Genomic DNA, 13,079 nt, shown 5'->3' on the forward strand with positions numbered 1-13,079 from the left:
GATCAGAATCTCTGGAAGTAGGGCCTGGCATCCATACCAAAGGGGACTTTAATTAGCAGCCAGGTTTGAAAACCTCTACACTGTGCCAGATGCTGCCATCATTATGATCGTCTGGGAACTGCCTCTGCCCTTTGGCTAGGTTCAAATCCCCAGGTCCTTGGGTTGGGATTCTAAAGTGCCTCCTCCATCTGGCCTTTCTTCACCTCCAGACTCAAATACTGACTTCACGGCTGGCCTGAGATTTAAAAGCAGCCCTTGACTCACAATACACACCCTAGGTTTGGAAGTTGGATACTTCCACTCTCAGTCCAGACCTTGTCCATTTTCTCCAAACAGCTCCTTTTCTGTGCATTAAGGTTGAACCATATGAAACTGCCAGTAGCTAACTGTTCTTGGATCTACAAAAATAGCAGTTTAATATGATCTGCATTAGTTCATTGAGGGAAGACTTGCTTCTGTCTTGCATTTTTATATTTCTATATCTACTTCGAGTGCTTACCATTGGTATATGCTGGAAATATTAGTTAGAAAAAAAGAAAAACTTCACATCTCTTTAAATCGGGGCTGCCAGGAAGCAAGCAGAGGGTGTGGTGATTATTGGTGAGGAAGGTGGCTTAAAGCAAAGTCAAGTAACAGTTTCCATCGAATGCAAATTTCAGAGAACTAAAATGCTGTTGAAACAAACTGCTGATATTCAGGATAGAAAATAAAACACCAAAGATTATTTTTATGAGGACAGGCACGAAGGACTAACTAAATAAGTGAGTAGGAAATAAAAAGTCAAAATTAAAGCTAACTAAAAGAAGTTAAAGGACAACCCCCTCAAATTAAACCAATCAAACTTACAATCATGACTTAGTTATCTAAAACATGAATAGTTTAATATAGATAAGAAAATATCTTCGAAAATATAAATTAAATTTTACTGAGAACTCATGCTGAGAGTAAAGTGAAGAGAAACACTCCAAAGAAAGGTCATTCTTTTGGTTTTGCTAATTTAGAAGTTATTTATCTTCTCAATGTCATTTTCCATATACCTTTTTTTTTTTTCTTTTTGGCCACACCAAGTTCGGCATGCACCATCTTAGCTCCCCAACCAGGGATCGAATGCATGGCCCCTGCGTTGGGAGCGCAGAGTCTTAACCACTGGACCACCAGGGAAGTCCCTCCATTTATCTTTTTTGATGTGTTGGATTGATGCCCAGCTTATGAATTTATACTCTTAACCTAAACTGTATTGAAAACTGCTTATCATGGTTCTGTTTCTAGTATTGACAAGTCTAAGGAATAACTCTGGCTATCTTCCTAAATTTCTCTATATGCTATTCTTACCTACAAGTTAGAACTAAATAAGAATAATCATTGATATCCTGTAAATACACATGAGGCAAGTTGGCTCACGTTACTTCATAGTATTAGCTGATGTTAGTTCAGTGTAGAATTTGGATGTAAAGGGCCTAGAGGTAGATTCTGTAGCCTAACATTCAGATTTTATAAGGGAAGAAATTAAAGTCCCCAAGAAGTCATGCAAATTGCCCCCAGTCCTACTGTTGTGAGTGACAGAACTGGAAATAGAATTCTGGGTTCCAGACCCCCAGCATGAGACTCTTTCTACTAAAATGCAACAGGTTCTGGCATTAGAAACTTAAAAAAAAATAAGAGCGACAAATGAAATCATGAAGGAAATACTGCATTTTGGGAAACACTGTATGCAAAAGTTTCTCAGTTAAAAATCAAATTATAAAAGGAGTACCAAGGTTTCACAGAGCACTCTGAATGGGAGAGGCTACTGAGTCTACTGTAACTCTTAGGTGGCATCCTCTTGATTACATTTCTTGGTGAAACTGCATAGTATTAGAAAACCCCCCAGAGCTGTGACCAGACATCTTGATGATCACATTTACAAGTTTAGATGCTCAAACTGTTGAACGAATGAATTCTTCCAACTACCGAACCCCTCATGCCAGCACTAAAAGAGAGTAACAGATTTCCTCACTTTCCTTGGAGACAAGGAATTTACTTTTACTCCTGCTGTAGGTCCCAAATTAAATAACCATTAGTTCCTCCCCAAGTCCTCAAAGACTACTAAGGCAAACCACAGAAACACCAAATTACAGATACCGTACTGGAATGTTTATAATAACAAACATTGTTAGAAGGGAAACTTCATGTATAATCTCCTCTGAAGGATATGATTATCACACACATTAAACAGGACCAAAGAGAATACACACTTCGTACTGACAGTAGCCTACTCGAGTAAATCTGCAGACACTACGTGATCAATTAGGCCGAAACTCTTTGACAATTACCCTGCATTTCAAAGCTCTCATAGGTCAGTCAGGAACTGTAAGGGTATTCCAAAACAAACAATGACCAACCGTGACACACAAGAGGAAACAGGCCAGCCTTTCAAGAGGATGTTGAAACAAGGTCATTTAAAGCATAGTTGAATTTTTCAAATCAATTTAGGCTTCTTCCTCCAATCTAGAGGTTTTTTTTTTCTCTGACATCAAAAGAATCAGATTTTAGTGACTTAAAAGAAAGCTGTCTAGGTTTTTCACACTTGAAAATTTAAACAGTCAAACAAAGAAATACCAAGGAACATGAAAGTTCAACCTCCCCAATAACAGCCAACTTGAAACCTGATCAGAATTCAAAGCCTGAAATGTTACCATCAGCTTAATTATAGTTGATTTAAACAATTCCTTTCTTTTGAGTGAATAGTCTAGATTAAATGGGATTTTACTGTAAACTATTTAAACCAGTATTAGGAAGCCCTGAAAGATATTCCTGAAAATTAGACAAATTTAATTAAAAATTTCTTTTGAATTGAATTTATTTCTATAATACTTCATTCATTAAAAATGGCTTGTTTTATCTCTCTGACCAACCCTTAAATGAATGTCTCTTTGTATTTACATTTCAAGTCGAATGAATGCCAAAACAAATTTATAATCCTTGGTTGTGCACACTTTAAAAAAAATTGAAGTATGGTTGCTGTACAATATTATATGTTACAGGTATACAATATAGTGATTCAAAAATTTTAAAGGTTATACTCTTTAGTTATTATAAAATATTGGCTGTATTCCCCATTTGTACAATATATCCTTGTATCTTATTTTATACCTAGTAGTTTGTACGTCTTAATCCCCTACTCCTATATTGCCCCTCCCCCCTTCCCTCTCTCCCCACTCATTTGTTCTCTATTATCTGTGGATCTGTTTCCTTTTTGTTATACTTACTAGTTTATTTTTTAGATTCCATACATGAGTGATATCATACAGTATTTGTCTTTGTCTGACTTACTTCACTTAGCATAATACCTTCCAGGTCCATCCATGTTGCTGCAAAATTTCATCCTTTTTTATGGCTGAGTAGTATTCTATTGTGTATATGTATATACACACATCTTCATCATATATGTATACATATACCACATCTTCTTTATTCATTCATCCATTGATAGACAATATGCTTCCATATTTTGGCAATTATAAATAATGCTGCTATGAGCACTGGGGTGCATGTACCTTTTTGATTTAGTGTTTTGGGTTTTTTGGATATATACCCAAGAGTGGAATTGCTGTGTCATATGGTAGTTCTAGTTTTAGTTTTTTGAGAAACCTCCATACTGTTTTCCACAGTGGCTGCACCAATTTACATCCCCACAAACAGTGTTTGAGAGTTCCCTTTTCTCCACACCCTCACCAACATTTGTTCTTTGTGTTCTCTTTGATGACAGCCATTCTGACAGGTGTGAGGTGGCATCTCACTGTGGTAGTGATCTGCATCCCTGATACTTAGCGAGATCAAGAATCTTTTCATATGCCTGTTGGCCACCTGCAAGTCCTCTTTGGAGAAGTGTCTAATCAGGTCCTCTGCCCATTTCTTAATCCGGTTGTTTGTTATTTTGATGTTGAGTTGAATGAGCTGTTTGTATGTTTGGGAAATTAAGCCCTTATCATTTCTGTGCACACTTTCTAAGCAACACAGAACTGAAATAATATTTACCTATCCACTTCATGCTCAACATGTTCACACTGTAAATCGAGAATCAATAGTTCATTAAGGGAATCACCAAAGTATGAAATCATCCATAAAGTGTTGATTTCTGCTATAGCCAGTTTTCTTCTAATTTGTCCTTATCCTTATTTCCAGAAGGAAAATATTGCTAAAAGTGGCACACATGTCTCACAGGTCAAGTGACTGCATAATTTATCATCCAAACTGGGCCACTTTTGAGAGTTAAAGAGGGTGCTATAAATAATTAGGCCAGGACAACAGGTACAAAGTGGGTTGTATCAGGGAAATCCAGACAAGTGGGCACCTTACTCTTTGGAGTCCTCGGAGTCCAAGTGAGAGCTCAAATTTTCATTTTCTGGGGCTCTCTGAGGGTCTTGGAAAGACCCTTAATAAAAAGGGCCTGCTCCCTGGCTGCCATGTTTGATCTGCACCTCCCTTCCACCACATCATACACCCTCACTTACCCGACCACCATGTCCTTGGGTCCAGCAGCTACACTGCAGATGCCATCCTCACAGTGTTTTCCCACCAGGCTGTGCGCATGCAGGTGGATGTTTTTTCCATTTGTGACCAACTGAACAATAACCTTTGCAGGTCCCACATAGTTGCAGATCTATATAAGAAGCACATTTCAAAGTTAGCACACCTGACTATATTACAACATGGGAAAATGCTTAAGACACGCCAGTTAAGTATAAAAAGTGTGATATAAAATTAAGCATATCTGTACATATACGACCACAGCTCCGTTTTGAAAAATATGTGATGAACAAATGATGAGATGGAAATAAATTAAAATGCTAATGGCGGTTGTTTTGGGTGTGAAAGATATTCTGCAGGAAGCAGACCATTTAAAATACAGCACGTATTGTTAACATTGGAAGGAAGAGCACATCTTGGAGGATGCTGTATCCCCTTGCTACTAACCAAGAACGTATTTTCAACTGCACCTTCATTGCATTTTTGGTCATAAAAGCTGGGTAAGAGATCAGTGAGAAGGGTATTGGGGTTGATTGATTGATGGAAACCAAGAGAAGGAAAGAGGTGACCAGAAAGAGTCCGTCCTAACTCTCTGCCATGAGATTAGGCAGGAGAGAGAGTCTTGCCCAGGGACCTGGCTATGAAGCTTGGCCATGGACACCCAAGCCCATGGAATTGGCCTGCAGTGATCTGTTTCTTTAATTCAAATAAGTGTACTACCTAAGTGCAAACCCTTAGATCTGACACCTGTTTAGCTCTTGTTTTAGAAGATTTTTCCATTTAAAGTAACTTATATTTTTTATTGTTATACCTTTAAAATGATGACAATAGCAATAAAAAGAAAACTGCAAGGAGATAATGACATTTTAAGTAAAGAGAGCTTGGACACCCTTTCTCCTCTAGTTGGTTCTCCAGCCCTCTATAGGAGACCACAGATTCCTTCCTTGAGAAAGCCCCAACACTAAAACCATACTCACAGAAAAGACCAATGGCTTTATTTTTAAACTTCCTGAATATTATAAGTCAGAAACCTGTGATAAATTCAGCCAAATTGTTGGAAATGCACTGTATCTCCTCAAAGGGTGGCCGGCTATCCTTGTTTGCCCGGGAATGAGGGGGTTTCCTGGGATGCAGCACTTTCAGGGCTAACCTAACTCCTTAGCTAACCTAACTCCAGGTCACCCTAACTCCTTAGCTCATATTGTCTCTTTTTGAGGAAGTATATGACCTAAATCCAGGACCTCCCAACCAGACAATCGTTAGAAATATTTCAATCTACACAAGCAACCCTTAGCTCAGGAGAGAGAGTAGATAGAAATCTCATGTAGCGATGGATCCTTGATGGATGTCTTTCTGAGATATACTTGAGGAAGAACCTACACTTGCCAGTAAAATTGCTTGGAAACAGACAGAATTCCTTTCCACCAATCTACTTCTACTATAAATACCATCAAATGAATTTATATTCCACTGAGGCATGGTTTTGTTAGGATTTTTTCAGTATGGATTTTTTTCCCCAATCCAATCTCCCACTGTAAGAGTTGAGGAAAAGTTGATCAGAACTGGGATTATTCCCCAGAGGCTTTTGCGGGAGAGAAGTTTCCTCTCCTGAACAAAGGACAGACTCCCCTCTGTCCACAGTGTAGCTCCACTGGAAACCTTAGGGCCTCTCTGCCTGAACCCAGGCTCAGGACTGCTGCAAAAGTTTGCTTCCCAACCCACTAACACCCCTTCCCAAGGAGCAGGGCCACCTGTGGGAATGTCCTCCAGTCCTTGCAGAGCAAGCTAATCGCAAAGAATGCTTAGGATTAAATTAGCTTCTGACCACCTCAGAGCACAAATAAATAATTTCTTAAATAGGTTAAGCACTTAAAAAGCCCCCTGGGCATAAAACCAATTATGAACTTAGTGCTTTCCCTTTTATAACAGGTAGAAAGCCTTTACCCTTCAGGGTAGGACAGGAAATGAAAAGTTCTGGGTTTGCTCCAAAGTTGGCTGTTGTCCCTACATACTCCCTGGATTGCTGATGTCAGTTCTGTGTCTTGGTGTCAATATCTGAAATCAGCCTTTGTTATGATGACATATTTCACAGGGACTTCTTCGACAGTAAATAAACAGTGAAAGAGCATGAAATAGACCATGTCATTTCACTTTTAAGTGCACTGAGCATAGGAATTCAACAGTGTAAGGCATGACGAAATTCTTCACTTGGGTGAAATCAGGTAGGCTTTCCACTTAAGCAGGACACCAGAAGGAATCCACCCATTAAAGCCCAATCCCTTTGGATATCTGGACCCTTCAACGTTACCACTATGACGGAATCAGTCACAGGCACTGAAGGAAAGAGGTGGGAGGTCTCCTCAAAAAGTACTCACATCTTTTTCTTGCTATTACTTCATGATCGAAGGGTGGCAAGAATGAGGAACTGGGTAGTCTCTGAGGTAAAGGGCCTGAAAAATGTGCCAGTGACTAATGTGCTGTTTGATCCATTTGAAAGAGCTCAAGTCAGCATGGCATCATCTGGTTTTTCACACAGGCCACAGAGCAACGACAGGGAGCCCCCTGGGTTTTGTGGACTTTCCAAAATACTGACTGAAGGAAGAAAGCTGAGGCATGGGGACACACAAAAAAATACTATTTTCTATTTTCAGGCTCTATGGCTAATGAAGACAGTGGAATTCTACCTTAGGGGAGGGAATACTTCATAAAATGCCACTATGACAGAGAGCTATTTGCAACTGACTCAGAAATTCATTTGTTCTATGGAGAATCAGATTCTTTTTATTCAGCCTCCCTTTTACTTCTTTGCATAGTGGTTCCCTTGAAAATTAAGTTTGTAGAAAGCAACTGTGTCTGCCAGAAAGGGTGGGTTATTTTTTAAAGAGTCTGAGCATAGCAAGCTTTTAATAAACACTATTGGCTTAAATACAAGTTAAGCTATCACTTAGAGTCAAGGAGACAAAGGTGACAATCAGCTACCAAGGGACACAGGAAGAGCATGTACTTGACAGACAGACTAGCTAGGTTTGAAGACAGTTCCACTGTTTACTAGTTCTGTGACCTTGGGCAGTGTTCAGCTCATCTGTAAGATGGGGATAATAACAGGACCTCACAGGTTTGTTATGAGGATTAAATACATTAATGCATGTAAAGTCTTGAAGACCACTGCCCAGTAAATAACAGCAATACACAGTGTCAACCACTATCGTATTACTGTAATACATTCCTCTACCTAGAGACCTTTAAATAATACAACTGCCCTGAGGTGAATGTTTAGAAATCCCGTTTAAAGGCAGGTGGCTGGAATAAATGACCAATTCAGGCCACTTCTATTCCTAGGGTAAGACTTTTTTCCAGAGTGACATATTTATTTTACTGGGCTTTGTTATCTATTTATTTATTTATTTTAGTAATAATTATGTTATTGTAGGAATACCTATCATTCTTGGAGGTGCTCAGGTTTCCTTGGCTTCCTTGATGAAATCAAGCCTTTCTTCCAGGAGCTTTATGACTCAATACCTACTGATGACCACAGGCTAGATCTGCCTTTTGAGTAAGAAACAGAAACCAAGTATCTCAGATAATACCAAACTCTTAGTCAAATCACCTCCTTTTATTTAAAGCAACTAACTCTGTCATGCTCTGGAAAAGTGCATACTGGTTCTTTAAAGCTGATTAAGAGAAGTAACCTAGAATTTTCTAAGAATCAGATTTTGAAAGGTCCACTTTACTTGCTGAGTTAATTTGGACATATCACTTTGGCAGAATGTAGAGTCAACATGAATATGAGACGTGACACATGAAGTAGTTCTTTTCTGCTGAGCTTTTCCTCATGAAGTGATGATGATGATGATACCTGAAGAAGAGGAGGGGAAAATCCACACTTTTCAAACAGAAATCTACCCTAACTTTACTTGTGTATCTAACTTTGACCTCTACTGCTAAAGCAGCAGAGGAATGTGGTTAAATTCAAGAGCTCTGACGCCAGGCTGCTGTGCTCAAGCCCCTCTGTTGTCACTTAATAGCTGGGCCAGCAGGGAAGGATGGATAACATCACTGGACATCAGCTTCTCCACCTTTAAAATGAAAGTAATAATACATTTGCTTTTATAGGATTGTTTTTAAGGATTAAATGAGTTAAGTGCTTGGCACCTAACAGGATTAGCAATCTCAAATATAAACCCTCTCTCCTATCCAGGCTATTACCTCACCGACAACCAAAATGTATCCATTTATTCAGTGAGTACTTATTAAGCCCCTTCTATGTCCCATGCACTGCAGTAGGTCAGGGAATGGAGGGATACACAGCTGAGTAGAAAACAGACATAACTCCTGTTCCTACGGGAAATAAAGAGTAGGACCGATACTACTCAAAAATACCACAAATAAACGTAAGTGCATAACTATGAAGCACTTACACAGGACATGCAGAATAGGGATTTGACCTGGTCAGGAAGAAAGAGAAAGCTCCTTGAGGGAGTAATGAGGACTGAGCTCTCAAAGAAGAGTAAGAATGTAACAAGGGACAACGGGGTGGGTAGGGGTTGAGAAGAGTATTGCTGGCAGGGAGAGCAGCACAAACCGAAAGCTCTGTGGTGAGAGTCCGACTCATCGTCTCCTCAGTCGAACTTACTACCACCTCTCAGGGTTTCGTCCCCGTGGTTCCTACCACCTGAGGGTGTCCCTTCCTTCTCTTCCCTATGTAGAACCATCCATTCTTCAAGGGTACAACCTAAATCTGAATCTTCCATGACACTCCCTTCACCACTTTAGCCCACAAAACTCCACCACTGTCCCTTTTTTGGGGAATGTGATAGGAAGAGGGCAGGAAAATTATACAGAGTTCATTGCAGCAAGAAGATGGTAAAACCAACTGGCAACTGAAGGGTTACTGTCTTACCTCTCTTGCTTGTTCAACTCCCAGAGCACATCTAGCTATACTTCCTCACTTTCTGTTTTTTTTTTTTTTTTTTTTTTTTGTGGTATGCGGGCCTCTCACTGCTGTGGCCTCTCCCGTTGCGGAGCACAGGCTCTGGATGCACAGGCTCAGCGGGCCCAGCCGCTCCGCAGCATGTGGGATCCTCCCAAACCTGGGGCACAAACCCGCGTCCCCTGCATCGGCAAGCGGACTCTCAACCACTGTGCCACCAGGGAAGCCCTCACTTTCTGTTTTTATGGAAGGGAAGGGGACTTGTTAACTCGGCCCATCTTCACATCAGCCCTGTGGGATCAGTAGTGCCACCCAATCCCACAGCCAAGGGAAGTGAGGCACACTACGATGAGTTAAACTGCCATCATTCCTGTAAGTGGAGTGATTGGGCAGCCCTTTGAACTTGGGTCTGTCCACCTTCAAAGCCCGTTCACATTTTCCAGTACACTGGCTACCACTTGGCTTAATCACTTTTTCTTCTGTATATGTCCAGTGTGCACAGTGTTTCATAGCTCTCCTTTGCCTAGCACAGTGTTCGTGACAGTTATCCCTGAAAAACCTGTTTGTTTGGTTTTGTTGGTGTGTGTTGTGGGGAAGAAGGTCTCAGTGAAAGGTGTGAGGTGGCAGAAGTGCACTTGTCCCCCTGTAAGGCTTCTTTACAAACAAAATCATGCCACAGACATTATTAAACTGTGCATTGATTCTCCTCTGTTATGGTGCAAGTCATATTACAAAATGAAGAAAAAGGAGGAGGAGGAGGACAAGGGAAGGGGGGAGGGAGAGGAGGAGCTGGAGAAGGAAAGAAAAGAACATGATTTTCATAACATACCTCCTCTCAGTGACGCAAAAGAGACTTTACTGTTCTTTATTCTTTATTCTTTGTTGAGTACACAGGAAGCACTGAATAACCTTCATCAAGCAAGATAGTACAGAACCATATCTAATAGTTTCTGGCATAGGGTAGGAAGATGCTTGGTAAAGTTAGTTCCTTCTTTTTAAGCCAGCAGACTTCAAGCTGATCCAATCTGGGACCAAATCCCAGCTCTTTCTTCTTCCAGCTCTGTGGGCTTACACAAGATAAATAACCTCTCTGAGCTGCACGCTCTATACCTACAAAATGGGACAATAATGGGACCTCAGAGGGCTGTTGTGAGAACCACACAGTGTCTGGCACATGGCATGTACTATGGAAGCACCAGTTTCTTTCCTTCTCTTTTATAAAAAGGGGCTGTTTCGCACCTGGATTTCCCAAAGACCCTGTGAAGCAGACAGACTTGGCACTATCATCCCCATTTTGCAGATAAGAAAACAGTTCAGACAGATTAACAAATGACATAACCCAAGGTGAGACAGTCAAGATCCGGAGGATGCTGGAATTCATCCCGAGTCTTCTGAATGTAGGTGCAGTGTTCTTATAAGATGGGATGACATGAAAATATCCTCTTTGGCCCACTCACTGTTGATAACATGGTTGTTCTTCCAGTAGTGCTCCTGGATTTGCGTTGATTCTTTCACATTCTTTCGTCTTTTTTACTGCCCTACTTATTTGACCAACAGCACACGTGGCTCAGATGTTTGGGATTGGAAGGGCAAACTGGGCCATTAAACACAACAAAATAGACAAAGAGGGCTTCATCAACTATGTAGAGAAGTGGAATAAAATCACTATCTATGTAAAACTCCACTTTGCAAGTTTTGAGTTTTTTGTCATACTTTGACCCCTGGTTTTTGTTTTATTTGAATTTTCAGTTTCATTACATCAAATATAGCCACTTATAAATCATACTTCTTTCAGAAAATCAAGTAACACACTATTGCTAACTCTGGGGACTTGCACCTCAATAGGTGTCATTATCTCATTAATATATTAAAAATAAATGTTTACCCTTTGCATGGCCCAATTGTTCATGGTTACAAAATAATATGTAACTTATGGATGAACTGTGTTGCAAATGTTCATTTATAGGCCAGTTTTTTTGGAACCTGGCTTATAAACCTGGTTTATTCTTTTATTTATTTATTTTTTAAAATAAATTTATTTATTTATTTTTGGCTGCATTGGGTCTTCATTGCTATGCGCAGGCTTTGTCTAGTTGCGGTGAGCGGTGGCTACTCTTCGTTGCGGTGCACGGCCTCTTTTTTATTGCGGTGGCTTCTCTTGTTCCAGAGCACGGGCTCTAGGTACGCGGGCTTCAGCAGTTGTGGCACGAGGGCTCAGTAGTTGTGGTGCACGGGCTTAGTTGCTCCGCGGCACGTGGGATCTTCCTGGACCAGGGCTTGAACCCGTGTCCCCTGCGTTGGCAGGTGGATTCTTAACCACTGCGCCACCAGGGAAGCCCCCAAACCTGGTTTATTCTTAAATAGAAAATAAAACAGTAGTATTCTTTGCTACTGAATTTCTTTTCTACATCTCTTTACCCTCATTGCTGCACTACGGGCATTCTCAAATTCTTCTTTTTGAACAAAGCATAAAATATATAGTATTTAGTCAGACCTTTAAAAGATATCCCCAAACTAACCACTTCTTACCGTCTCTACTGCTACTCCCTGGTTTCAAGCTGCCATGATTAGTTTCCTATGCCTCCCCCACTTCCCCATGGCCTGTTCTCCTAGGTGATCCCATTCAAGTCAGGTCATGCCAAGTGTGGACACTCCTCTACTCAGTCCTCCAAAAGTGAAAGCTGTTAAAGATGAATGAGTCGTCAAGGGGACTCAGTGTAGTGTTCTGGGTATATATGATTACAGTTTTCCATGGTAAGAAGTTAAAAAAAACCCTCAGACCCTCTTATGGCTTTCCATCTTAAAAGCCAAAGTCTTTACAACAGCACACAGGCCCTGGGCCCTCTGACCCCACTTCCTCTTTGATTTTGTTTCTTACTCCTTCTGGAGCCACATCAGCCTCCTTGCCAGCTCAGCTCCTACCTGAGAGCTCCTGCCTAGAACACTCTTTCCCTGGATACCTGCATGTTCTTTTACCTCCCTTCAGGATTTGCAGAAATGCCATTTTCTCAGGGGAGCTTTCATGGGTTACCCTACACCCTATCTAAAATTTTAACACTCCCATCCCTGAGTTCCTTGCTGCTTTCCCCTGCTTTTTCTCCCTGCGTTAGTTACCATTTAATATACTACATATCTTACTTATTTTGATTATTGCCTAACTTCCCCATTGGAACAGAGGCTCTGTAAGAGTGGAGACAATGGTTTCTTCCCTGTCATATCCCAAATGCCTGCAATAATGTTTGTTATACTGTGGGCATTCAATAATTAATCCTGTAGCAAATGCATGATTAAATAAGATGACTAAAATGTCAGCTATGGAAGGCGATTTATTAAAATATAAAGAGCTGTGTTAGGTAGGGGATGGAAATTAAGAAATTATATTCTTTCGTTATTTTGTCTTTTCAAAAAAAAAATAAAGGCTAGATCCTAGTGCAGCCTCTCAATAGGCTATTTAAATTAGAATGTGATTATTTACACCAGAGCAGAACATTAGCGTAAGTTGATTGAAGGGCATCTTGGTGTGGGCTCTATCTGGACCTGCAGTATGGTTAGAGGAATGTAACTGCTGAGGGTCAGGAACTCGGGCAGCTGTGGGAAAGTGAAGGGAAGGTGACTCTTGAATCATCTTGTTGGAAAATCA

At 40.6% G+C, this 13,079-nt stretch overlaps 1 protein-coding gene across 3 annotated transcripts in view; it reads right to left on the reverse strand.

The window, feature by feature from the left end:
• Window positions 1-13,079, reverse strand: part of NFKB1 (nuclear factor kappa B subunit 1) — a 101,472-nt gene that overhangs the window by 55,067 nt on the left and 33,326 nt on the right. For all 3 annotated transcript variants that reach the window (XM_024736070.1, XM_024736069.1, XM_024736068.1), the window contains exon 5: window positions 4,494-4,642. In XM_024736070.1, coding sequence (XP_024591838.1) covers window positions 4,494-4,642 — 149 coding nt within the window. The remainder of the gene's footprint in view (window positions 1-4,493; window positions 4,643-13,079) is intronic.

Source organism: Neophocaena asiaeorientalis, unplaced genomic scaffold, assembly GCF_003031525.2.
Source record: "Neophocaena asiaeorientalis asiaeorientalis breed wild unplaced genomic scaffold, Neophocaena_asiaeorientalis_V1.1 scaffold7, whole genome shotgun sequence".
NCBI lineage: Eukaryota > Metazoa > Chordata > Mammalia > Artiodactyla > Phocoenidae > Neophocaena > Neophocaena asiaeorientalis.